Consider the following 27,877-nt stretch of genomic DNA (forward strand, 5'->3'; position numbering starts at 1 on the left):
AACTGTGTTTATGGAAGACAATCTTTCATAAATCTTTGGCTACGAGTGATCGCCAAAGAAGAAGAAGATATAGAATTAATCAAAGCACATCCAACCTTTGCTGACAGGAATGCAATTTATGTAGCTCTCTGGTACACATGTGGTGGTTTTGCCCACAGATTATTCCCTTTTGGGGAAAAGTTTTTCAAACAACCGAACGATGGGACAATCGCTACAACCAGACCCAAAATTATCCCTACTATCTTCTTTTCCTACTCAGATGAAGAACACAATGAATAAAGGTCTCTTCTTCCATTTATTAACTGCAGCTAGTTGAGTGATTGCAAGAAAGAAAGGGAAAGGAAGGGAAAACTTTAAATGCAAATTGTTTTGAAGTTTAAATTGTTTTCGCAAGCATGGGAAAAATTGTGGACAAATGAACCATTTCACAAAAGGAATAGCGATCAGAAGACTCACCCCTTCTATACGACATAAAATCATAGAATTGCAGAGTTTGAAAGGACCTGTATCCTTTGACTGACTTTGTTAAAGCAATCAAATGTGGTTTTCACCCTCCATCAATTCATGGAACCTTATGGAGAGACATTTTCATTGGATTGCCTTTCTCAGAAAGTCCAAAACTGCAACCATCAGCTACTGTTTTTCTTTCTTTTCTGTACAGCTTTTTGGGGTATGGTTCGTTACTTACAATCAAAAATTTAATTTTAAAAAAGAAAGGAAAACTGGATCACCAGGATACAGCTCTGAAACTAAAGAAAAGTAATGTTTGCAGGTGAGCATGGTGAGGTTAGTCTATATGTGATGATAAGAGCATGTGATGGTATCAGGAAATGCTTAAGTCTAATTAATGCATGAAGGGGTTAAAGCCATAGAGCAAGCTGTCCTGCCAGGCTTAGCCCACCTTGGGAGGAACTGGGTATTCAAGCTTTTGTTCCCCCTCCAGTCTACCAGAGAAGCTCATTGTGTCAGGAGGTCTAAGCTAGTTGCTTAGCTGCTTGACTCTCATCAATTGTTATTGAGTTCCTATGCAAATAGTTCAGGAACTTTCACCACTCAGCATGTGGTAAAATATTCTGCATCTTGCACTCATCTGTGGACATCCCCATGACCTTCTTGTTCCTGGGATTGCGAGATGCTGTTTTTGCACCACTTTCGCTGTTTTCGTGCTCTTTGAGGCCCCCTGTCGCTTTTACCCTCGCAAGATTGAATGTGTTGCCCTCGGCTGTACCTACAGATTCCACACGAAAAACGCTTACCGTATTTTTCGCTCTATAACACGCATCCGACCATAACACGCACATAGTTTTTAGAGGAGGAAAACAAGAAAAAAATATATTCTAAATGAAACAGTGGATGTATGATTTTTGTGGTTCATGCTGTGGCCACAGACATGTGATCTGACGGTGAGTCCTTTCTCTTGGCTGATCAAGATGAGCAGGTGACAGCAAAGGTTGCAAGGTTTTTAGCTGGGGCAGTCAGAATAAGGTCTACTATTTGCACTGGCTCCCAGTGGAGTATCGGGTCAAGTTTAAGGTGGTAGTTTTGACCTTTAAAGCCCTTTGTGGCTTAGGGCCCTCGTATCTACGGGACCGCCTCTCCTGGTATGCCCTGCAGAGGACCTTAAGGTCCATGAATAACCATAGTTTAGGACCTAGGGCCCTAAGGAAGTCAGACTATCCTCCACCAGGGCCAGGGTCTTTTCAGTGATGGCTCCGACCTGGTGGAATGCTCTGTCCCATGACACGAGGGCCCTTCAGGATTTAACCTCCTTCCGCCGGGGCTGTAAGACAGAGCTATTCCACCTAGCCTTTAATTTGAATTCAGCCTGATCTTTTATTTCCCTTCTCTTCCCTCTCTCTCCCCTTTTATGAAGATTACCTGCTCTGAGACCCCACAGCTACTTCTCCCCTGGCCTCCTCACTGGCCCAAGTAGGACCAATTCAGCCAGGTAGCCCTGGGGATTATCTAATTGATTTTTGATTTTTGAATTTTATTGTTATTCATGTTTTTATGCTGTATTTCATGCTGCTTTTATAATTATTTTAAAGTTTTTTTAAATTTGTTGTTAGCCTGAGCCTGTTTTGTGAACCGGGAAGTGTGGGGTATAAATAAAAAATTATTATTATTATTATTTGACCTCTGATTCAGGACCCTAAAGTGTGTTTTATATAATCAACTTTTTATTTCTGTTCTTTGTATATTGCATTGCTGTTTTGTTGCTATGACCGATGGCTGATGCAAATAAAGATTCATTCATTTATTCATTCATTCATGCCTTGTGGGTTCGGGACTATGTGTGTGTGTTCATGTGTGCATTGAACGTGCTTAAAATGGGGAACAGACAAACTGTAGAGTTGACTGGAGGTTAACACACAAAAAAAACATGAAAATGCACTTAATTTTTAATCTTGCAGTCACATCTTAATCTTATTTAGAAAATGTATTCATTTTTTAGTAAGCTAGGGATGTTAAAAAACAGTTATCTGGAGTTCAGTACTGCAAAAACAAAGCTCGACCTGCTGTTTAGCCGCCTTTAGCACAGCCATTAAAGGCACACAGAGCCCATTTGTCTCAATTTTAAAGCAAAGCTTGACTTGTTGGTTTTCCCACCTGATATGCAGCAGAGGCTCTGTCCCAGTTTTAAACAACGCTGTACCTGTTGGTTTCCGAGCACAATTCAAAGTGTTGGTGCTGCCCTTTAAAGCCCTAAACGGCCTCGGTCCAGTATACCTGAAGGAGCGTCTCCACCCCCATCGTTCTGCCCAAACACTGAGGTCCTGCGCCGAGGGCCTTCTGGCGGTTCCCTCGCTGCGAGAAGCCAAGTTACAGGGAAGCAAGCAGAGGGCCTTCTCGGTGGTGGCGCCCGCCCTGTGGAAAGCCCTCCCACCAGATGTCAAAGAGAAAAACAACTACCAGACTTTTAGAAGAGATCTGAAGGCAGTCCTGTTTAGGGAAGCTTTTAATGTTTAATAGGTTATTGTATTTTAATATTCTGTTGGAAGCCACCCAGAGTGGCTGGGAAAGCCCAGCCAGATGGGTGGGGTATAAATAAATTATTCTTATTCTTATCCTTATTATCCCCACCTGTTGTGCAGCAGAGTCTGTCCCAGTTTTAAACAAAGCTTTAAGGGATGTGGGTGGCACTGTGGGTTAAACCACAGAGCCTAGGTCTTGTTGATCAGAAGGTTGGCGGTTCGAATCCCCGTGACATGGTGAGTGCCCGTTGCTCAGTCCCAGCTCCTGCCAGCCTAGCAGTTCGAAAGCACGTCAAAGTGCAAGTAGAACAATAGGTACCGCTCCGGCGGGAAGGTAAACGGCGTTTCCGTGCGCTGCTCTGCTTCGCCAGAAGCGGCTTAGTCATGCTGGCCACATGACCCAGAAGCTGTATGTCGGCTCCCTCGGCCAATAAAGCGAGATGAGCACCACAACCCCAGAATCGGTCACGACTGGACCTAATAGTCAGGGGTCCCTTTACCCTTTACCTGTTGGTTTTCTGCCTGCCGTGCAGCCTTTAAGTTGCACTCTTTTTTTTTTTTTAAGTGACCAAACCTTAATGGTGCAGTTGGTTAGAGCGCATGGTTCTAATCAAACTGAACAGAAGCCTCCCAAGAAAACCCCAGCCCAAAGCAAAGACCTTTCCCTGCCCTGTGGTCTCTTGTCTCTCAGCAGCGCCTGCAACTGCGAGGCAGCAGCCAGCAGGTGGCTGCAAATCCTCTTTGTTCTTCCATGCAATCCTGCCGGCGAAGCGAGGGGGGGGGGGAGAGAGAAAACAGCACACTGCGGGCTGATGGGAAAGTGGTGGTGTCAGAGAGCCAGGAAGGGTGTGCCTGACGAAGGCAGGAAGAAACAAGCGGAGCGCCTTGGAGATTCAGCTGCAGCGGGCGAGCGGGTGAGTGAGAAGGGGGCGCCGATTTGCAAGGCGGGTGCGTGCATGGCAAGAACCCACCCGCCCCCTCGTGCACTGGGATCTCGCATGCGCCCTTGGCAATCTTTTTTTCTTTTTTTTAAGCATGCATATATATCTATAAAAACGGCCCTGGCCCTGCTGGCCTTGTTGTTGTTTTTGTGTTTTCTTTGGAGACCACCTCCTGCTGGCCTCCCATCCCCGTCCTGCACATCTCGCGTCAACCCGCTAGTCCTCATCGCGCCCTAGGAAAGCTTCAAAAGCGCCCCGGCGCAATGTGCAACAGCAATCCGAATAATTACACCTTTTCAAGGGAAATAAATAACGCAGGCGCGCCCGGAGCGAATGCGCAGCCCGAGGCGAGCTTTGGAAGCATTTACTAAACAAATGTGGTCTGGTGTTTCTTTTTCACTGGGATTCTTGTATGTAGCATGAATTGAGAAGCTGTCAAAGGCTGCTGGGTGTGCCTTTGTTTGTATGGGTTTGTGTGCGTGGTTCTCCTGTAATGCGTTGTGTAGGTGGGGCTGCCCGGAAACGGGATCAAAGGAAAGCTGTGCTGATTCCACTGTCCGATCCAGTTCAGCACAATTCAAGGTGCTGGTGCTTCCCGCGCATATACTTGCATTGCAAGGGGGTTGGGATAGATGACCCCGGGGGTCCCTTCCACCTCTGCCATCCTAAAATTCTGTGATTCCTTTCAAAGCTCTACAGGGCAGGTGAGCCCATGACCCATGCAGGCAGTCCCAGCAGTGTCAGGTTCCCCATAGCAGCCATAATAATAATATTATAATAATATAATAATTTATTATTTATACCCCGCCCATCTGGCTGGGTTTCCCTAGCCACTCTGGGCAGCTTCCAACTGAACATCAAAAACAATACAGCATCAGACATTAAAAACTTCCCTAAACAGGGCCGCCTTCAGTTGTCTTTTAAAAGTAAAATAGTTGTTTATTGCCTTGACATCTGCTGGGAGGGCGTTCCACAGGGCAGGCGCCACTACCGAGAAGGCCCTCCGCCTGGTTCCCTGTAACCTCACTTCTCGCAGCGAGGGAACGCCAGAAGGCCCTCAGCACTGGACCTCAGTGTCCGGGCTGAACGGTGGGGGTGGAGACGCTGCTTCAGGTATACAGGATCCTTTGTGGTGTGGTGGTTAGAGGCCTAGACTAGGACCTGGCAGATCAGGGTTCAAGGTCCTGCTCAGCCCACTGGTTGACTGGGAGCCAGTCACCCTCTGCCTGGCCAACCTACTTCGCAGGGTTGTTGTGAGGATAAAGCGGACGGGGGGAGTGTGTACACCATCTTGAGCGAGCTCTTTGGAGAACGCGTGGAATGTACAGTGGTACCTCAGGTTAAGAACTTAATTCATTCTGGAGGTCCGTTCTTAACCTGAAACTGTTCTTAACCTGAGGTACCACTTTAGCTAATGGGGCCTCCCGCTGCCGCCGTGCAATTTCTGTTCTCATCCTGAAGCAAAGTTCTTAACCTGAGGTACTACTTCTGGGTTAGTGGAGTCTGTAACCTGAATCGTCAGTAACCTGAATCGTCTGTAACCCAAGGTACCACTGTAAATGCAGTAAGAACAGCTTGGGGCCAGAGTAGACTCGCTGCCTACTCCATACATTTAATGCACACCTCCCTTGCACTCACCTAAAGAATCCCATGGGCTGTTGTTTGCCCCTCAGAGAGCTACAATTCCCAGCACCCTTAGCAAACTACAGTTCCCAGGATTATTATTAGTTTTTTTGGCAGGATGTGTGTGTGTGTGCAGGCACGCTTTAGATGTATGTTGTACAAAGCCTCTGCCTGCCCAGAGACCCTCCCCAAAAGGCATGTTCAGCTGGCTTCCTCAACAAGCAAACCCGACCTCTCATTGCATGTATCCCCCCCACTCCCAAGTCTCCAGCTGTATCCCTCTGCTTGCAGCTTTTTTCAAGATGTGCCCATTCTACAGGTGCCCATAGAAGTCTTGGTTTTTCAGGCTTCCTGCTGGAAAGGATGAACCTTTTCCACGTCAAGTCACCTGCCAGGAAGCCTCCGTAGGCCCCACCGCAACGCCCGTGAGGCGCAGAGGATTTTGGGACGTGGCTTGAGTACAAAAGCCAACCCGTGAGGCTGTGCTGGTCTCAGGCCTGCTGGGCTTCACCATTGCCCCATGGAAGCCAAAAAGTTTTCCCCCAACCCCCCCCCCCAGCACTTCCCTGCGGCTGCACAAGTCTGGTTCCTTCCAGGGCTACATGGGAACAAGGGCAGCCGTATTGCCTCTCTTTATTTAACAGTGTTTTTTGTTGGTTGGTTGGTTGGTTTGTTTTCGCACCTTTTACATGGCTGGCTCCAGATTTTGCATGTCCCAGGGCAACTTGCTGTGTTGTGTTCAAAGCCCCAATTGCAATCACTGTTGCAGGTTGTGGGTGACAGAATACAGTGGTACCTCAGGTTAAGCACTTAATTCGTTCCGGAGGTCCGTTCTTAACCTGAAACTGTTCTTAGCCTGAATCACCTCTTTAGCTAATGGGGCCTCCTGCTGCTGCTGGAGCACAATTTCTGTTCTCATCCTGAAGCAAAGTTCTTAGCCTGAGGTATTATTTCTGCGTTAGTGGAGCATCTGTAACCTGAAGCGTATGTAACCCGAGGTACCACTGTAAACCGTTCTGGAGGTTTTTAGACAACAAGGAAGCAAAACCGTTACCAGACAGCCCTGCAGCTCTCGGAAATCCTTGAAAAGGGATCACACGATCCAATCCAAACCATGGTCTACCCAGATCACATTGGTCGAGTATTCTAGGAATCTGAGTTCCATTAGTGAATTCAGCCATTTACGAATTAAGGAGGATCAAGTACACCTCTAATGAACCTGTTGCAGCAAGTTTTAAAACCACCTTTGGTCTGATCCAGCCTTTGGTCTGATCCAGCTTGGCGATTCTTGCGACGCTGTCTTTAGAGCTGAGCTTAAGTCAAGCCACGCCTTAACTTTCATTTTGTCCTTCGCTGCACATTCATTTTCCCCTGGGACAAAATTGCAGTTTATTTCCAGGCCTAATTTAAGCTGAGTGGGCAAGCTAGTACGTTTGGGAGGCAAGAAAGCGATTGGAGGATGAATGGCAGCTAACAGATTGAGGTTGAATCCTGACAAGACAGAAGTACTGTTTTGGGGGGACAGGGGGTGGGCAGCTGTGGAGGATTCCCTGGTCCTGAATGGGGTAACTGTGCCCCTGAAAGACCAGGGGTGCAGCCTGAGACTCATTTTGGACTCACAGCTGTCCATGTGTCCAGGGCAGCTGTTTACCAGCTCCATCTGGTGCGCAGGCTGAGACCCTATCTGCCAGCTGACTGTCTCGCCAGAGTGGTGCATGCTCTAGTTATCTCCCGCTTGGACTACTGCAATGCGCTCTATGTGGGGCTACCTTTGAAGGTGACCCAGAAACTACAACTAATCCAGAATGCGGTAACTGGGAGTGGCCGCCGAGACCATATAACACCAATCCTGAAAGACCTACATTGGCTCCCAGTATGTTTCAGAGCACAATTCAAAGTGTTGGTGCTGACCTTTAAAGCCCTAAATGACCTCAGCCCTGTATACCTAAGGGTGCGTCTCCACCCCCATTGTTCTGCCTGGACACTGAGGTCCAGCTCAAAGGGCTTTCTGGTGGTTCCCTCACTGCGAGAAGTGAGATTACAGGGAACCAGGCAGAGGGCCTTCTCGGTAGTGGCACCCGTCCTGTGGAACACCCTGCCACCAGAAGTCAAGGAAATATACTCGGCTCTGACTTTTAGACGACATCTGAAGGCAGCCCTGTTTAGGGAAGCTTTTAATATTTGGTGAATTATTGTATTTCAATATTTGCTGGAAGCCGCCCAGAGTGGTTGGGGAAACCCAGCCAGATGGGTGGGCTATAAATATATTATTATTATTATTATTATTATTATTATTATTATTATGAGATGAATGGTGGGACTCTATGTAAATAATCCATGTTTCTTTTTCCTTTCCAGACCCCTCAGGCTTCAGGATGTTCTTTACCTGTGGCCCCAATGAGGCCATGGTTGTCTCAGGTGAGTTCTACACTTCTTCTTCCTCCCTATTACCAAAGAGGTGGGTCTGCCTGGGACATGCAACAAAATGTTGCAGCATGGAACATGCCTCTTCAGTGTTCCAGCCATGGCTTCTTTCAGGATATACCATTCCTCTCCCTCCGATACTCATTATCTCATGGTGGTTGAGGACACTCCATCTTCACTGAAGAGGTTTTTTGGGAATTTCTTGTCTCCTTGGATTTCTTTTCCCTACTTGATTTTTTTTCCTGTTTCTGCTCTATGTGGGCTTCCTTGAGCTTATAACAGCCTTTTAAAATGATTTATTCACAACCTTTTAATTGAGTTAATCTGTTTATATTCTGCTACTCCGATTACATTTTGATTTCTTTTTGGTACTCTTTTGTTTTGTTGGCTGGCCTGTAAGTGGTCAATATGAGGGCAGGATATTAAATAAGACAAAATACTGCATGAGGAAGGTTAGCGGGCAGCATGTGTCTGCATTTAGGTCTCTTTTTCTCTTCTTTTAAACTGTATATACTCCCACTGGTAAAGGTAATAATAGGTGTAATAGGTCCCACTATTATATTATTTCATGCCACCCCAATCTTGGAGCCGTATGAGCTTCCGGGAGTATCAGGGTTCGTGTTTCCTTTCAGACATGAGGCGCAGCAGAAACTCTGGTTCCTTTATGATCTATATTTTATTTACACATATATACCACCTCAGCCTATGATGGAGGGGTTCACAGCATCAACACCCCCAAACCGATCTTGTTTCTCCCATATCTGCAGCTTTGGATTCAGACAGAAATCAAACATTGCACTCTGCCTCTCTGGCGTTCCAGCCTACAACTTCGCTTCTGGGTCACAATACAACCCACCTTTGTCCTTCTCACTATCTTAAGAGCCGGAGGAGAGGCCCTACCCATTTGTCTTCCTGCACAGAGGTCTCTTTCCTTTGTTCTCTTAATGGCACATCACCCAGGCGATTGCCTGGACACAGGAAGCAAGCCTGGCCTGTATTTTAGCACTTGCTGGGTCCAGGGGTTTGAATGGGTCTGGCATCCACAAACTCATAAAGGTATACAGTCATACCTCGGGTTGAATATGCTTCAGGATGAGCGCTTTCAGGTTGCGCTCCGCGGCAACCCGGAAGTAACGGAGCGCGTTACTTCCGGGTTTCGCCGCTCGCGCATGCGCAGACGCTCAAAATGGTGTCACGCGCAGACACAGACTGCATTTGCTTCAGGATGCGAACGGGGCTCCGGAATGGATCCCGTTCGCATCCTGAGGTACCACTGTATAGGAATTATGTAACCTTCAAATTCTATTCAATGCTAGGTTAAAAGCCCAGCTTTTTTTGTTGGCCTTTAAGAGGCTGACGGGCTAAGTCGTTTTCATGATGTTGGAATTCATTCAACTTGTGAGAATTATTTTAATGTACTTCTGTTTGTTATGTGCCACTTTTTTATATTACTTTACTTTTGTAAGTCCACCCTGCTTTCTGTCTTGGTGATGGGCGGTGTTGATACCTCTTAAACAAATAAGTCAATGTGAATACCAAAGAAATTTACAAACCCCTGTGCCTTGAAACCTCTGGAGAGGAAAGTACTGTTGCGCTTGGTTCCTGCTTGCTGGCTTCCCCCAGGCATAAAGGACTACCGCCCCCCCCCCCCCGAAGAGCCCTCTCCCTTCTGCGCATCTCATCCCAGTTATGGGGAAAGCTTGTTACAGGGGCAGTGATTCTGTCAACTTGCTTACAGAAGGTACCGTATTTCAAAAGAGGCTGTAGTTCTGCCCTTCCATCCATTCACCCCAGAATCATTTCAGGGCTTGGTTTGTCCCCCCCCCCCCTTCCATTTTTACAACCACCCTGCTTAGGGTTTTCCAGGGAATCATATTGTGCATCCCCTCCTTTGCAATTTTCATTTGCTGTTTGACAGTGGAACGGTCTCCCTCGGGAGGCTGTGGACTCACCATCCTTGGAGGTTTTTAAGCAGAGGTTGGACGGCCATTTTGTCAGGGATGTTTAGCTGAGATTCCTGCATTGCAGGGGGTTGGGCTAGATGACCCTTGAGGTCCCTTCCAGCTCTACAGTTCTATGATTCTCTCTCTCTCCTCTTCTCTGCCCCGGATCATAAACAAGCCGGGTTGTTGTTGTTTTGGAAGTGCAGTGGTACCTTGGTTCTCAAACTCAGTCTGTTACGGAACTCCGTTCCAAAACCAAAGCCTTCCAAACCAAGGCATGCTTTCCCATAGAAAGTAATGCAAAATGGATTAATCGGTTCCAGACTTTTAAAAAACAACCCTTAAAACAGCAATTTAACATGAATTCTACTATCTAACGAGACCATTGATCCATAAAATGAAAGCAATAAACAATGTACTGCAGTCATACAACCAGTCAATCAGTAGCTGAACTGGGTTCCACACAGTCACAAAAACAAAACAAAAAAGAGCCTCAAAAACAAAAATGCAAAATAAGTGGCAAAAACAGACAGACCTGAGCGTAACACTCAAAATGGAAGTGTGGCGCTTAAATCGGAAGCGTAACACTCAAAACGGAGCACATTCAGCTTCCGAAAAAAGTTCACAACCGAAACACTTACTTCCGGGTTTGCAGTGTTTGGGTTTCAAGCTGTTTGAGTACCAAGGCATTTGAGAACCAAGGTACCACTGTAGGCCCCATTACTTCAGTGATTTTGGTGTGTTGCATTAAGGTGCTTCAATTCAACCTTTTTCTCTCAGGTTTCTGCCGCAGTCCCCCTGTCATGATAGCTGGAGGACGTGTGTTTGTGGTGCCATGTATTCAACAGATCCAGAGGTGAGTTCTTCTGGGGCAGCACCCCTGGGAGGGATGAGGGGGCTTTCGCAAGGCTGCTGAAGGCTAGCTAATGTGAACATATTCCTGTCCTACCTGGATCTTGAGTCCCTTCTCTGAGGGACACCAATAAGGCCTCATCTGCTCCATACATTTAAAGCACTACCATGCACTAAAAGATACAAAAGGTAAAGGACCCCTGGACAGTTAAGTCCAGTCAAAGGCGACTGTGAGGTTGTGGCGCTCCTCTCACTTTCAGGCTGTTTGTCCACAGACAGCTTTCCAAGTCATGTGGCCAGCAGGACTAAACCGCTTCTGGCGCAATGGGACACTGTGACAAAAGTCAGAATGCACAGAAACGCCATTTACCTTCCTGCCGCAGCGGTATCTATTTATCTACTTGCACTGGCGTGCTTTTGAACTGCTAGATTGGCAGGATCTGGGACCGAGCAACGGGAACTCACCCCGTCGCGGGGATTCGAACTGCCAACCTTCCGATCAGCAAGCCCAAGAGGCTCAGTGTTTTAAACCACAGTGCCACCCGTGTCCCTTAAAGGGAAAGGGACCCCTGACCATTAGGTCCAGTCGTGGCCAACTCTGGGGTTGCGGCGCTCATCTCGCTTTATTGACTGAGGGAGCTGGCGTACAGCTTCCAGGTCATGTGGCCAGCATGACTAAGCCACTTCTGGAAAACCAGAGCAGCGCACGGAAACGCCGTTTACCTTCCCGCCGGAGTGGTACCTATTTATCTACTTGCACTTTGATGTGCTTTCAAACTGCTAGGTTGGCAGGAGCAGGGACAGAGCAACAAGAGCTCACCCATTGCGGGAATTCGAAGCGCCGACCTTCTGATCAGCAAGTCCTAGGCTCTGTAGTTTAACCCACAGCGCCACCCGCGTCCCTTACCATGCACTAAACCTGGCTGAGTGCAAGTCTCCCCAGTCAGAGTCAGATAGCCCAAATATTGCAACACAATGGCTGTAGTTTCTTTCACCAAAAATATGCACTTAGAAACGGCATCTTTTGAAGGCTAGAAACAAGCTCTCCACACACACCCTGTTCAGACAACGACAATTAAATTCTCACATCCAAACATCACTCTGCCTGTTAGATTGTGCACTGAATTCTTATGCTTAAAAGAGCGCCAGAAAAATGAAAACTCCTGCTTGTAAAGAGATGTGTTGTTCAGTTACAACACATGATTTAGATCCAAGCCAGGATTGGGCCTCCTGCCAAGGGATTCTGGGAAGAATGCCGTTTGCGTAGAAGAAATGGCAGGAGAAAAGTCAGAATAGCCCAAGGAAGTCTTTTGACTTGGATCCATGATGGCATAGTGGTTAGAGTACTGGAATAGGACCTGGGAGAACTGGGTTCAATCCCCACTGGGCCATAAATTTCACTTAGTGACTTTGGGTGAATCACATGCTCGCTCGTTCGCTCTTGTCAGCGATGACAGCAGTCCGAGGTCTCTGAGTCTTTCCAGCGAATCGGAAGATTCACAGAAAGGGGCTCCCATGGTCAGGACAAGGGGGGTGCCTAGGGGGACACCCCAGGAAGAAGGGGCCAGGGGGGACTCAGATCAGCAGTTGGAAATCCGGACCAGCGTCCACACCAGAGTGCAGTAGGGGGGAGGAGTCCCAGGCATCGGGATCAGGCGGCGCGCTGCCAGCTGGAGGACATGAGGCAGGATTGGCCACGCCTCCATCGGGGAGCGAGGAAACGGTCGAGAGGAAGGTTGAAGGCTGGGCGCGCGCGCCAAGTTCAAATGTACAGGAGGGTGCAGCAGTTGGCAGCCCGGATAGGGAGCCAGGTCCTAAAGCCCGCCGAAGAGAGAGGGAGGAGTCAGAGGGTCTACGTCTGCGTCGGAAGAATCCAGGAAGGAAGGGACCCCGGGGGGTAGCAGGACCCAGAGGAGAAAGGAGAGACGGAAGAGGTGGAGTAAGGCTAGAGTCTTAAACTGGTGTACAGGGGGCGGAGATTCAGATGGAGCTTCGCCGGTCTAAACCCTAGACGTAGAGCTGGGGCGCTGTGGCTTGAAAATGGAAACTGTACTTCAATAAAGACTTTTGTACATTACTACCGGCTAGCGTTGGTCCTCTGTGAGCTGGGACCTGGAGCCAGCTCTGACAGCTCTCATCTTAATCCACATCACCGGGTTGTAGTGAGGTGTTTGTACTGAATCCATCCATCCCTGGTGTCTACAATCAAGGGACAAAACCTGGCAATTAGAGATCACACTAGACAAGAGTTTCAAAAAGCATGGGGAAAATGCAGAGAATACTTCACAAAACAGTGCCCTAAAATACATACCTGGACTTGTTTTGATTAACGTCTGCAGGAGACTTTGTGGATATTTAAGTTATAATTAGAAAAATCTTAATAATTATTCATAAAGGAAACAGTTTATAAGAAGTAAATAAGGAGGCCCGTTGTTCGGTCCCAGCGCCTGCCAACCTAGCAGTTCGAAAGCACTCCCGGGTGCAAGTAGATAAATAGGGACCGCTTACTAGCGGGAAGGTAAACGGCGTTTCCGTGTGCGGCTCTGGCTCGCCAGAGCAGCGATGTCACGCTGGCCACGTGACCCGGAAGTGTCTCCGGACAGCGCTGGCCCCCGGCCTCTTGAGTGAGATGGGCGCACAACCCTAGAGTCTGTCAAGACTGGCCAGTACGGGCAGGGGTACCTTTACCTTTACCTTTAAGGAGGCCAGATACAGGATAAAGGAAGTCTTTTATTTGGTTGTTTGTATTGTTGTATGTTATGCTCATTGTATGTGACGTTCACGTTTAATGAGGGTGGAGTTGTGTATTGGGGGGTGGGGGGGTTATGTTATGTTGTAAATACAATTCCAGTTTTTTTTAAAAAAATACAATAGGGGGACAAAACCTGTGAAAGTAAAAGAGGCTTTTGAATTGAGCAAGGAATAGAAGTGCCGTGTTGTGTCACGTTGGCAGTGTCAACAATATATATATATATATATGACTGGCAACCTTAGGCCCAGGGAGAGCAAGGGTGATGGGGTTAGACTACAACTCCCAGAAGCCCCGGCCGGTTTGGCCAATACACAGGGGTTGTGGGAGTTGTAGTCTAGCAACATTTGGAGGTTGCCACATTGACTTCCTCTGGCTTGGGCTTCTCAGGACAACTTCAACTGGAAGGCAGGTCACCACTGAGAAATATGTGGGTGTATGTGTCTTTCTCTTCCTTATTCACCCTCTCCTTCCCCTTCCCGTTGCCTGCAGGATCTCACTGAATACTCTGACTCTGAATGTGAAGAGTGAAAAAGTATACACCCGACATGGGGTCCCCATCTCCGTCACCGGCATCGCCCAGGTAACCATTTCCCAGCATGCTGCCCCCTCCCCCTTTTAATTAGAGCATTTCCTTGAGGGGGTATGTGCTGGCAGTGGCCTGGACTAAATCAAAATGTGGGTGGGCCGCCTTTTCGGGACAGCTCCCTTCTGTCTTCATTCTGTCACAAACATGCACCATTTTTCCTGCAGGAACCTCGGCCAAGGGCCACATGAAATCCAGCTGAGGTTCCCACCCCTGTTCTGTAGAAAAAGGCAATTTCTGATTTCCTCCATTGGAACAATTTTATATTCCTATTATTATTATTATTATTATTATTATTATTATTATGAATAATAATAATTTCTACCCTGCCCATCTGGCTTGGTTTCCCCAGCCACAGATCTAGCCGCCACCACCCCTGCAGGGGATCAGTTTAATTTCCTTTCTCCTCTTTCCAGAATTTGCCTCAGCTCTTCCCCTGGCCCTCACAATATTGGCGGGGGGAGGATTCAAAGTTTAGCATTACAGCCTGGGACCCAAATACTTGCAAAACCACACTTCTTCCATAATAATAATAATAATAAATTTTATTTATACCCCACCTTCCGCGGCCAGAGCTGGGCTCAGGGCGACTAACACCAATAATATCGCAGTAAAAACATCATAGGGGGAAAAACCAATTTAAACCAATTTAAAATACAGGTTAAAATGCAATTTAAAATGCAGCCTCATTTTAAAAGTAGCCCATAGATCAAAACCAAGGCCTGCAGTCTGTATTTTAAGAACTGTGTTGCTTTCTGGGGTTTTTTTCATTTGCCTTCGTTGCAAACCAGCCTGTGGCTTGCGAAAGGGGGACAGTGTATAATCATCTAAATAAATGCTAGAGTACGACACCGGCCTTGTGCTGATGTTCGCTGAATTAAATTTCCTCCAACTTAATGGCTAGCAAAAAGCAAGATGTTCTGGGCTACAGCAGCTCCCTGCTTGCAGAAATTCCAGAAACGGCTTTTCCCCCTAAAGGGAAAATGTCTCCAATCTGACGATTACCTAAAACAGGATGTGAGAATTGTTAGGAAACTTGGGGGGGGGGCATCCTTTCTCTTTCTCAGCTGTCTTCTCTTTCCGCCCCACCTCCCACCCCCAACATAGGTGAAGATCCAGGGACAGAACAAGGAGATGCTGGCAGCTGCTTGCCAGATGTTCCTGGGCAAATCAGAGCTCGAGATTGCCCAGATTGCTTTGGAAACGCTAGAGGGGCACCAGAGAGCCATCATGGCCCACATGACTGTAGAGGTGAGCTCTGCTAGAATATGTTAAATCTTTGCTGCCCTCTGCTGGAAGGGATGAGTTTGGGTCATTGTGTATACATAATGCTGCCCCCTGCTGGGAAATGTGTGTTGTTGTTGTTTAGCCGTTTAGTTGTGTCCGACTCTTCGTGACCCCATGGACCAGAGCACACCAGGCACTCCTGTCTTCCACTGTTGCTGTTGTTGTTGTATCCCAGCCGAGACTGGGCTCAGAGTGGCTAACATCGTAAAAACAACACAATATGCATAAAAACAGACATCAATTAATTAAAATACATCTTAAAATTACAGTGGTACCTCGGGTTACAGACACTTCAGGTTACAGACTCTTCTAGCCCAGAAGTAGTACCTCGGGTTAAGAACTTTACCTCAGAATGAGAACAGAAATTTGAGTGGCGGCGGCAGTGGGAGGCCCCATTAGCTTAAGTGGTACCTCAGGTTAAGAACAGTTTCAGGTTAAGAACGGACCTCCGGGACGAATTAAGTTCTTAACCCGAGGTACCACTGTAACTCAGACAAGTTAAAATCTGGGCAGGTGGCAATTATCAGGTTGGAACTGAGAGCGGTTGTAGGAAGTGACCAAGTCCTGGAAGTCTGAAATAAATGGACGCTGTTGGGATGGAAGGGTGGGCAAGCCTAGGACTCGATTCCTGTTCCTGGCTGCTTTTCCCTCTCTGAGTATAACACCCTCTGCTGTCTTTGTTTGCCCGTCAGGAAATCTACAAGGACCGGCAGAAGTTCTCCGAGCAGGTCTTCAAAGTTGCCTCCTCTGACCTCGTCAACATGGGGATCAGTGTGGTCAGCTACACACTCAAAGACATACACGATGACCAGGTAAGAAAACACGAAGCTGCCTTGTACCAAGTCGGGTCACCGGTCCACCCAGAGCTCAGTATAGTCTCTGCATTGAAAGCAGCAGCTTTCCAGAGCTTTGGGTGGGATTCTTCCCCAGCCCTACCCAGAGACCGAACCTGGGAATTTCTGCATGCAAGGTAGACACTCAACCTCTGAGCTTTGGCCACTTCCACCTGAAGGTAACAGCCCTCTCTCCCACTGTTTTGTCCCTCTAGGAACTAGCTTTAGGTATATCAATATCGTTTCAGGGGCTTTGGTCCCTTTCCATAAAGTGACTAGGGTTAGAATTCCATTGGTGACGTCAATAAACAATAAAAACCTTAACATAGTTCTTTTGTTAGTGAATATGGAACATTTCCTAATTTCTGTAATGCACCAACACAGAACAAGAGAAGATAGGATTTATAAGGTGCACTAAAATAGTACCGTATTTTGCGCCCCACAGGGCGCACCGGCCCATAAGGTGCACCTAGGTTTTTTTGGGGGGAAATAAAGAAGAAGAAAAATTTTCCCCCCCAGGCGCGGGGCTGGGGCGGGGGGAGCCCGAGCTTCCCCCGACCCCAGCCCCCAGAACAGGCTGCTCTGCGCAAGCCGTGGGACCCCTCCTGCGGCTTGCGCGGAGCTACCCGAAGCCCCGACATGACTGCCCAGCGCACCGGGGCTTTGGAATAAGAGGCGGCTCTGCGCAAGCCGGGGGAGGGCTCCCGCGGCTTGTGCAGAGTTTCCTGAAGCCTGGAGTGCGCACCAACCCCTCTCGCTCTCCAGGCTTCAGCAAAAGCCTGCATTTGCCCCATAGGACGCACACACATTTCCCCTTCATTTTTGGAGGGGGAAAAGTGCGTCCTATAGGGCGAAAAATACGGTACTTTTCCTGATATTCACTTCATCAGCGGCACTGGTGAAACAAAACAATGCTCTCTATTTCCTCTGTGCTTTGTTGCAAAATGTTACTTTGTTTTGTTTATTTTTATTACATATATAATCCTGTCCTTCCTCCCAAAGGAGCCCAGGGTAGCATCCAGGGAGTGTTAGGAACTGGGATATGAAAGCTAGGAGCTAAATGGAACCTGGAACCTGGTTATGGGCGCAACAATGGAATGTCTAGGCACGCTTTTTTATAACAAGAATACAAAGCTGAAAATGAGTGGACTGCAGTTAGAATATTATGTTCATTTTTCACATGGTCTAGTCCTTCCCCTGCTTACAGCCCTAATATTCTTAAGAGGGTCTCTTCTCCAGTCTTCAGAGAGTAGCTGGAAGTGGGGAGGCAGAAAAAGGTCCTTTTTTCCATCCATTCTGTAGTTTTAAGTGGAAATCTTAGGCGCAGCACTGCGCCCAGAGCTCAGAAACAGCTCACACAAATGCAATTCCCTGTCGCAAAATGCGCCTGGAGCAATGGGAGTTTTGAACACTGCACCCAGGGTTTTATTGGCTGTTCCATCTTCTCTTGTTATTATTACATACCAGGGCAAAAATGGCATTTTATAAAAAAGGTTCAAGTGGTAATCAGTATACAGTGGTACCTCTGGTTGTGAACGGGATCCGTTCACAACCTGAAAGGAACGCAACCTGCGTCTGCGCACACACGGGCTGCAATTCGCCGCTTCTGTGCATGTGTGTGACATCATTTTGCACGTCTGCGCATGCACAAGCGGTGAAACCCGGAAGTAACCCTTTCCGGTACTTCCGGGTCGCTTCGGGATGCAACCTGAAAAGACGCAACCTGAACCGAACGTAACAAGAGTGTATTGCAAATTCCAGTATCAAAGGCGCCTTGGTTATATTTGCACTTCTAGTCCATAATATTAACCCCTTCTCTTGTGCCAACTGTAGGATTATCTTCACTCTCTGGGGAAAGCTCGGACGGCTCAGGTGCAGAAGGATGCAAGGATTGGAGAAGCTGAAGCTAAGAGGGATGCTGGTATCAAGGTGAGCTAGGGACCAGGCCCCTCGACTGAACCGGCCTCTCCTGCTAATCTTGGTCTTTTGGATTTTCTCTATTTACTCTGGAGATATCCCACCAGAAAGTAGGAAAGTGGCTCTGTGAGATTGGCTGTATCTCATGCACTGTGGAATGTCCTTCCCCCTTGCCATATTTGAACCACCACCTGTTAGCTGCTTCAGACATCTTGTGAAGCCTTTGGGTTGGGTTTTCTTTTCCCATCGCCAGAGAAAAATTCCAGGGGTGTACAGTGAAAGGAGAGGGGAGGAAAGCCTCAGCCCAGTATACCTGAAGGAGCGTCTTTCCGGGTGGGTTGTGTGTTCCCTTTCCTGCTGTCTTCGGGGGGAAATCCAGTTGCCTTTTTCTGTGCCCAACCCATCTAACCCGGTGCAAGTGGAGGGTCCGAAACTGATCTGTCGCCCCTGTTTCCGTCTGCAGGAAGCTAAGGCCAAGCAGGAGAAATTGTCTGCTCAGTACTTGAGCGAAACAGAAATGGCCAAAGCCCAGCGGGACTACGAGCTGAAGAAGGCCACTTACGATTACGAGGTGAACACGCGGAAAGCGGAGTCTGACCTGGCCTATCAGCTCCAGGTGAGGCAAGCTTTAGTTATGGAAGGTGATGGGCAGAGGAAGGGGAAATAAGTCACAGGAGCAGGGTGGATAAAAATCAATGGTTTTTTTTCAGAAATTGGATTTTTAAAATTTAATTTTTTTTTGTTTATTTAAATCAGATTCTTAAAATAAAGTGCTTCTGGAGAGAAAACCTTTCTAAAGATAGTTTTCTATTTAAGTTACATTGTAGCCAAAGGCTATTCATCAGGAAATAAGGATTTGTTTTAAGTTTTTCTTGTGTGCTAAAATTCAAGTCTGGTTTTCTTGTTTGTTTAACCACATCAGTTAACAAACATGGATACATATGCTATAGAGTGGTACCTCTGGATATGTACACCTCTGGTTGCGTATCCTTCAGGAAGTATTTTTTGGGGGTTTCACCGTGTGTACATGTGCAGAAGCGGTCCCTCTGGTTGCGGAAACGTCAGGATCCGGCCAGAGCTCTGGAATGGATCCCGTCTGCAACCGGAGGTACCACTGTAATGTTATTGTTTTAGTTAAATAAATTGTTTACATTTTTATTAAGGAAATGATTATTTTTCTCCCTCCAATAAAGTACAGCAGAAAAGTTGCCCAAATATAAACAGTTAACTTATTAAACCTCACATAATTTCATAACTATCTGTCTGTGTTTTTCTAACAGTATAACCAAATCAGTAATCTTTGATATAGCTGTAAAAAGTACTCTGAAAATTTATTATTCCAGAAATGGACTGAAAAAGGCTGCCCTCCCCTTCTCTGCTGAATGTAAAATGATGTCCCAAATCTCAACATTTTCCTTTGCCCTTTTCCCTGCCTTCCATTTGTTCTGTTTTTGTAGGAATGTTATTGGCGCAGCCTCTTCTTTAGGTTTGTAATGTTTGTGACTGAAAATATACATAATTAACAGTTAGTGAAAACAATCCATTTTTAAAAAGTCAATACTTATTCAGAGAGGGACGCGGGTGGCGCTGTGGGTAAAACCTCAGCGCCTAGGACTTGCCGATTGCATGGTCGGCGGTTCGAATCCCCGCGGCAGGGTGCGCTCCCGTCCTTCGGTCCCAGCGCCTGCCAACCTAGCAGTTTGAAAGCACCTCCGGGTGCAAGTAGATAAATAGGGACCGCGTACCAGCGGGAAGGTAAACGGCGTTCTGTGTGCGGCGCTGGCTTGCCAGATGCAGCTTGTCACACTGGCCACGTGACCCGGAAGTGTCTCCGGACAGCGCTGGCCCCCGGCCTCTTGAGTGAGATGGGCGCACAACCCTAGAGTCTGTCAAGACTGGCCCGTAGGGGCAGGGGTACCTTTACCTTTTTACTTATTCAGAGATACAGTATGCAGAAATACATACACATTACAAAATTTCTATTTCTAACATACTGAGATAAAACAACTACTTAATCTGAAAAAGAGCAAAGAAGGGAGTAAACACAAGAAAAAAAGAGATTTAAAGAAGGAGAAAGCAAGAAAGAAGGAAAAGAAAGAAAAATCTGAAGGAAGATAGAGGAGGAGAAATTTTTTCAAGCTGACTTGTTTCCACCAAATGCAGTTAAGAGTACAGTGGTACCTCAGGTTAAGAACTTAATTCGTTCCGGAGGTCTGTTCTTAACCTGAAAGTATTTTTAACCTGAAGCACCACTTTAGCTAATAGGGCCTCCCGCTGCCGCCACACAATTTCTGTTCTCTTCCTGAGGTAAAGTTCTTAACCCGAGGTACTATTTCTGGGTTAGCAGAGTCTGTAACCTGAAGTGTCTGTAACCTGAAGCGTCTGTAACCCGAGGTACCACTGTAACCACTTCCTCTTGTCTCACTGCTTCCCCCCCCCCCCGGAAAACCACTCTCTAGTGCTCAGTCGGAGCAAACAGCAACTCAGCTTTTCTCCAGATTGCCATTTGCTCCAATTTAAAACCAAAGAGCAGGTTTTCCCTGGGGAAGGAGCGGGACCAGCAGAAAACAGCTTTAAGCCACACCTAGAAAGCGTGGGTCAGGCAGAAAACTGCTCAGACAATCCTGGGACAAGCAGAACGGTTCAAACTCTGAACTTGTCCTCACATCCACACCAGGTGAAGGGAGTGCGCTAGCCCAAGGGAACGGTAGGCTCACTCTTGGCATGCTAAACTGTAGTTTCCTGCTACATCGCAGCCAGCTTGCTGCCGGTTCCTGCCTCTGCCAGGTTCCAAGGCACTGCCTGCTTGACCAAACCCCGCAAGCTGCTCTCTGACCCCGAGCCTCTCCCTCCTGTGTCTCTTCCATGCTCTGCAGGTAGCCAAGACGAAGCAGAAGATCGAGGAGGAGAAGATGCAGGTGCTGGTGGTGGAGCGAGCCCAGCAGATTCAGATACAGGAGCAGGAGATGATCCGTAAGGAGCGCGAGCTGGAGGCGAAGGTCAAGAAGCCCGCCGAGGCAGAGCGCTTCCGGCTGGAGAAGCTGGCGGAGGCCGAGAGGTACAGGCAGCGTTTAAAGGCCCAAAGGAGGGCTCCTGGGAGGAGTTGGGCGCAGGGATACCGAAGCAGGATTGTCAGAACCACCACATTGGCTCCCAGTACGTTTCCAATCAAATGTGTTGGAGCTGACCTTTAAAGCCCTAAATGGCCTTGGCCCAGTATACCTGAAAGAGCGTCTCCACCCCCATCGTTCTGCTCGGACACTGAGATCCAGCTCCGAGGGTCTTCTGGCAGTTCCCTCATTGCAAGAAGTGAAGTTACAGGGAATCAGGCAGAGGGCCTTCTCGGAGGTGGCACCTGCCCTGTGGAACACCCTCCCATCAGATGTCAAGGAAATAAACAACTACCTGACTTTTAGAAGACACCTGAAGGCAGCCCTGTTTAGGGAAGGTTTTGATGTTTGATGTTTTATCTTTTTAATATTCTGTTGGGAGCAGCCCAGAATGGCTGGGGAAACCCAGCCAGATGGGCAGGGTATGTATGTATTTTTAAAGAAAGCTGTAGAGCATGAGTAGGCAAACTAAGGCCCGGGGGCCAGATCCGGCCCAATCACCTTCTAAATCTGGCCAGCGGATGGTCTGGGAATCAGCATGTTTTTACATGAGTAGAATGTATCCTTTTATTTAAAATGCATCTCTGGGTTATTTGCGGGGCATAGGAATTCGTTCATATTTTTCCCCAAAATATAGTCCGGCCCCCCACAAGGTCTGAGGGACAGTGGACCGGCCCCCTGCTGAAAAGGTTTGCTGACCTCTGCTGTAGAGCAAATCAGCCTACAAGGTCTCCCAACCTTTGCAGATGTGGGATGGACACCACAGCAAGGAGATAGTTTGTGCCCAAGCAAATGTTTGTACAGTCATACCTCGTGTTGCGTCCGCTTCATGTTGCGTCTTTTCGCGTTATGTCCCGCGGCAACCTGGAAGTACCAGAACAGGTTACTTCCGTGTTTTGCCGCATCCGCGGAAGCGCCAAATTGCGCCTCATGCCTGCGCAGACGCAGCACTTTGAGTTGCCGGCATTTCACGTTACAGACAGGCCTCCGGAACGGATCCTGTCCGTAATACAAGGTACCACTGTATATTCTTTCTACACAAAGCACTTTGGCCCAGGTGAGGCCATAAGTGGCAAATGCCCAAATCTTACAGATAGCTCCCCTTTTCTGGGCTCAGAGCCCAGCACCCCAGTCCTGCAGATAAGCGTAACATCAAAACAAGCCAATTAGACTATATCAGAGCAGCAAATATAATCATTTATGAGCTCATTTCTGCAACAACTGCCAATCTATTGACGGTATGCAGTTTGTTTTCCACTCGCTTGTGAGAACAGAGAGCTCACGGTTACTATGACTACCAATTAATTGTGGGGTTATCTTGACTACCAAAATAGTGCTTCCGGAACAGTTCACCTCGGGTTCAACGCAGGGTGTGTTCCTCCCATCTTTTCCTGTGCAAAGGCTGCCGAAGCGTCTGTTTTTGCCTTCTGCTGTTCTGGGGGTTTTCCTGACCCTTCCCAGGTCACCTTTGTTGGGGGTACAGGGTGGAAATCTGCCCCATTGCACTCGTGGGAACCCTTGCTCTGGGCTCCAGCTAGCTGGGCTTCTTAGCACATTGTATTATTTATCTAATGATATTAAAAGAGTAGTATTCAACAATTACAAAATGCACGGTGAAAATGTACAGCTCAGTCGCTGTCCTTTACAAATGTGTATCAATATTTGTATACATATAAACTTGGGGGAGTGTTTTTTATGTTGTTGTTTTTTGTAAAAAGCCCCCTCAGAATTATTTTTTAAAAAATCTTTAAATATTAATTGACAGCCTAGTCATAATTCAGAGCAGGGAGAACTGCATTTCTCTCCCTCCCCCCCCCCCCCGTACCCATTCTTCTCCCCAGACAAGTAAACTGTTCCTTTTCCTGAGATTTGCAATTAGTTTTCTGCCAAATTATGCACACAACACAAAAATCCTTACATGCATGTGCACACACACAATTCTATACAGACAGACAGATAGATAGATAGACAGATAGATAGACGATAGATAGATAGATAGATAGATGATAGATAGATAGATAGATAGATAGATAGATAGATAGATGATAGATAGATAGATGATAGATAGATAGATAGATAGATAGATAGATAGATAGATAGATGATAGATAGATGATAGATAGATAGATAGATATAGATGATAGATAGATGATAGATAGATAGATAGATTAGATAGATAGATAGATAGATGATAGATAGATAGATAGATAGATAGATAGATAGATAGATGATAGATAGATAGATAGATAGATAGATAGATATAGATGATAGATAGATAGATAGATAGATGATAGATAGATTAGATAGATAGATAGATAGATGATAGATAGATAGATGATAGATAGATAGATAGATAGATAGATAGATAGATAGATAGATATAGATGATAGATAGATAGATAGATAGATAGATAGATGATAGATAGATAGATAGATAGATAGATAGATAGATAGATAGATATTAAGGTATGGTATGATGATATGCTTTGGTATGGTATGAAGATCTTTGGATGAAGGGTGGTATAATAATAATAATAATAATAATAATAATAATAATAATAATAATAATGTGTTCCCAGAGTGTGACACTTTTACCATTCCCATGTAATGGGCAGCCTGACACCCTGAGCTTGCTCTATCCTTGACCCTCCTGGTTTCGACCGCCATTTTGTGAGGCAAAAAGGTTGCGGATAAGACCCCCCTTTTTTGGCTGTGGGGAGCAGGGGGCAGCCATGAAGTCCCTCCTTCTTTCTTCTCCAACAGGACACAGCTGATCATGCAGGCGGAGGCTGAAGCAGAGGCCATCCGGGTGAGTGTGTGTCCCCGTTCCCCCGGGTTGTGGGAGGAATGTTTCTGGGCAGGAGGCATGGAAGCCAACTCGTGGGCCTTTTTGCTCTTCGTCTGCAGGTGAAGGGTGAGGCTGAGGCCTTTGCTATTGAGGCCAAGGCCCGAGCTGATGCCCAGCAGATGTCAAAGAAGGCAGAGGCCTTCCAGCAGTACCAGGAAGTAGCCATGGTGGACATGCTTCTGGAGAAGATTCCGGAGGTGAGTCCCTGCTCTCTCAATAAGTGGACACTATACCTCAAACAAATATGGGAGGTGTCAGTAATGACAGCAGGATAGAGAGCAAACCTGGTCCAGAGAGTGGTTTTAATAACCTGTTTGCCGTTTCTTGTATAATTCCGTTTTTTATCATTCCTTCTGGTAAAAAATGTATTCGGACCATGCTTATACATCCTAGATAGACAGACAGACAGACAGACAGACAGACAGACAGATAGATAGTTACAGGTAGGTAGCCGTGTTGGTCTGCCATAGTCAAAACAAAATGCATTTTATTATATATATCTGCTGACTAAACAGGTTCTTAGCCAGTCTTTTTTTTAATCAGTTAATCAACTAAACGTTGCAGCATTCTAGAACTTAGATGTTTGTTTTTGTTCTTGATTCTGTTCAGAGACGCGTGATTCTGGCAGCGCTGTCCAGTTTTGTGCCAGTTACCAGATTCTCTGCCAAATATGAGAGAGAGAGAAAGAAAAAGATAAATATACAGAGAGAGATACGCACACACATACAAACAAACACATGTAAATGTGCATACAGTCGTACCTTGGAAGTCAAACAGAATCCGTGCCAGAAGTCCATTCGACTTCCAAAACGTTCGCAAACCAAATTGTGGCTCCTGATTGGCTGCAGGAAGCTCCTGCAGCCAATCAGAAGCCACGGAAGCCCAATGGGACGTTCAGGTTCCAAAAGAATGTTTACAAACCAGAACAATCACTTCTGGGTTTGCGGCGTTGGGGAGCCAAAACGTCCCGAGTTCCAGGGCGTTCGGGGTCCAAGGTATGACTGTATTCTACTGTTTCCTTCTGCCGACAGATGGCCGACGAGATCAGCAAGCCCCTGACTTCGGTGAAGAAGATCACCATGGTATCGAGCGGACCTGGGGACATGGGGGCTGCCAAGATAACTGGGGAGGTGCTGGAAATTATGAGCAGGCTGCCTGACACCGTGGAGAAACTCACTGGCGTTAGCATCTCTCAGGTACCAAGCCAGAGCTGCTAGGTCCTTAACAGGGGGGGGGGGCTGGTTCCCGTCCCCGCCCCCCATGAGGGTAGATGGCAGGGTGGCAGAGAGTGGGCGGAGCCAGAGTCAACGGTGGGCGGAGCCAACTCCTCCTGGTTTTGTTCCCCATCCTCCCTCCCTCCCTCCTGAATTCTACCTAGGCAGCGCTGAGGAGGAGGAAGCAGTCAGCCAAAGCACATCTTGGGCTGTTTTCAAGTGGGGAGGCAGGCAGGTGGCTGAGTGCCTCATTTACCCTAACAAACCAGCCTCCACTGATTCTTAGCTGAGGGCAAGGGGGAGAGAAGACTTGTCTGGTGCTTTGGTCACTGGCAATTTTGCAGCGGGAAGGCGTTTTGAAGCACGACTAAGGAACCACCCCTACCCGCTTTCTCCCCAACACCAGCAAGGGGAACCTGGGAGCCATATTCTGCGGAAGGAGGAAAGATCGTGGGGTTGGGAGTTTTCGAATCGCAGCTCCTCGGTTATCCAAGGAGAGAGTGGGACTTGAGAAACCTCGGGTGCTTTTTTTTACCTCCCCTTTTCCTACGGCGTGGGCTTAATCCCTCACACTTTGTCTTTTCCGTCTCACCAGCAGATGAATCAGCAGAAGCCAAGACGGATGAACTGAATGCGGAAGACTTGCGGACGGGGAGGGAGGGGGGGAATCCTTCCTGAGCGTGACCCTCGTCATCTTGTATGTGTCCATATATAGAGTTCTTCCCCATTCTGAGCCCTCCTGTAATCGCCAAACCTTGAATGGACTCGACTGTTGCATGTTGGCCAACAACCCTTGAAACTGCTGAGGTCTGTCACCCTTGCTGTCTCCCAGTGTCAACCCCGACGTGTACCTTGTCAGCACCCTGGCACCCATTACCGCTTGTCACGCCATGCTTCTGTTGCGCTCGTTCCCCCACCAACTGCACCCTTGACGCCATTTCTGTGCTTTGTTGCCTGAGCTCGTCGGGTCACCGTGTACCTCCTGCAAGTGACCTCTCTTGGAGAATTTAAGGAAGGATCTGCTGCTGGAATTACTGGGGAGGCAGCAAGGAGGAATCTGGGAGGAAGGGGAATCCAAGGCCTGCCCTTAAGAGGTTGGTTGGTTCCTGGGTGCTTTGCCAACAAGGACTTGTAAGAGTTTCGAGTTTATGTAAGGTGGGTCCAGTGGATGTTCTAAGGAACTGCCTTCAGCGAGTGGAGACGTTTTAGAGGGCCAGTCCTACACTATTGACCGATGCTTAAAGAACAGGCGTGGACACAGTTCTTGCGAGCTCCATAGACCTAAAACCACTTATATTTTTCTGTGTATGTATGCCCTTGCTAATTCAGCCCCTTTTCCCTTTGTGCCATAGTTCTTGGGCATGGTTGAGATGCCCCCACTTGGCAAAATTCAAATAATCTTGCTCCCTTTTGTTGTTGCTTTTATACTTTTTTTTTTAAACACACACATACACACATACTATCCCTCTTTTTCAAGGGACGTGTTTACAGCCGCTCTGCACTAAGCCACAAGTATATGAAGCCAAAGGCATGTTCCACGCTGCATTTGGCACAGTGGGCAGGTGGCTAGACGCTGTTCTGGTAGGTGCATATTAACAGAGACAAGATGTGTAATGAATGCATATTTATTCCCCCCCCCCTTTTAAATCAACATCTGATTGTGCCTTAGCTTCTGGAATAATCCTACAGTGCCACCAGTCCCGTGGCTGGAATAGGAGGCGGGTGCATGTATGGGCATGTGGGATACACAATCAAGATGAAAGGTGCTGCTGTCCTTTTACTAGTTCGGATTCTGGGCCAATAGGTTTATATGGTACTTGCAGAAACCTGGCTGTGGCTTTGGCCTAGCCTTTCCCCTTGACATGCTAGTTTTCTGCATGCAGGGAGCTTTCCTGAAGGAGAGCATTCCAGCCGCAGTGGGACATGGAGACTGCGCCACATGGTTCGCCTGTTGCGTTCAGATCTGCCTTGGCAATCCTTGCCGTGAGGCGGGTTGGCCCTCCGAGGATGGCGGCCAAAACAGAGACAATCGGCTCTTGCTTCATTCAGGATGGGAAACCCCAATAAAGGACCATTTAAAGAGCTCCCCTGCCCACCCACTTTTCTGCTGCCAGACTCTGGTCTTGTCCTTACATTTCAGCTGTTTTGAGCCATGTCTGAGCTTCCCAGAGTGAGCTGCGAGTAGCCAGACTCCGCTGTGTCGCCTTTGCCCTCTCCCCTCGTGCCGCAAATCATGTTCGCTTGCCTGCTGCTCACTCCCGATGAAGCACGCTTGATTGTAGGTGGAGCACATCTGACCCTGTACCTAACGGAGAAGCTGCTTGCTTGTGCCTATCCCACCTCTTGCCCTGCTTGCTGTGTAGTAAGGCCTCAGCACGGTGCCTTGTCTGACTCTTTGCCAAGGAGAAAGAGTTGCCCCCATCGTCCTTTCTGCCACCAAGATCCTCCGCTTATAATAAAAGCCAAGATTACTGCCTGTGCCTGCCTCTCTCTCTCTCTTTCTCTCTCTCTCTCTCTCTCTCTCTCTCTCTCTCTCTCTCTCTGTGTGTGTGTGTGTGTGTGTGTGTTTAGCCCACC

General features: G+C 47.5%; 1 protein-coding gene across 2 annotated transcripts; it reads left to right on the forward strand.

Moving 5' to 3' along the window:
* Positions 1–3,754: 3,754 nt before the first annotated feature.
* FLOT1 (flotillin 1) lies at positions 3,755–27,776 on the forward strand. Of its 2 annotated transcripts, none has more exons than XM_083426293.1 (13): positions 3,755–3,889; positions 7,898–7,957; positions 10,687–10,762; positions 14,000–14,090; positions 15,201–15,344; positions 16,073–16,192; positions 18,047–18,142; positions 18,594–18,746; positions 21,007–21,188; positions 24,002–24,047; positions 24,146–24,283; positions 25,118–25,282; positions 25,896–27,776. In XM_083426293.1, the coding sequence occupies exons 2-13, from the start codon at positions 7,915–7,917 to the stop codon at positions 25,929–25,931; spliced, it is 1,290 nt and encodes a 429-aa protein (XP_083282419.1). In that variant the 5' UTR covers positions 3,755–3,889; positions 7,898–7,914; the 3' UTR covers positions 25,932–27,776. The 2 variants fall into 2 exon arrangements, with proteins under 2 accessions (XP_083282419.1, XP_083282418.1); XM_083426292.1 differs by having other exon boundaries at positions 3,774–3,889; positions 25,899–27,776.
* The last annotated feature ends 101 nt before the right edge of the window (positions 27,777–27,877 follow it).

This window comes from Podarcis tiliguerta, assembly GCF_965153285.1.
Source record: "Podarcis tiliguerta genome assembly, chromosome: 2".
In the NCBI taxonomy this organism is placed as follows: domain Eukaryota; kingdom Metazoa; phylum Chordata; class Lepidosauria; order Squamata; family Lacertidae; genus Podarcis; species Podarcis tiliguerta.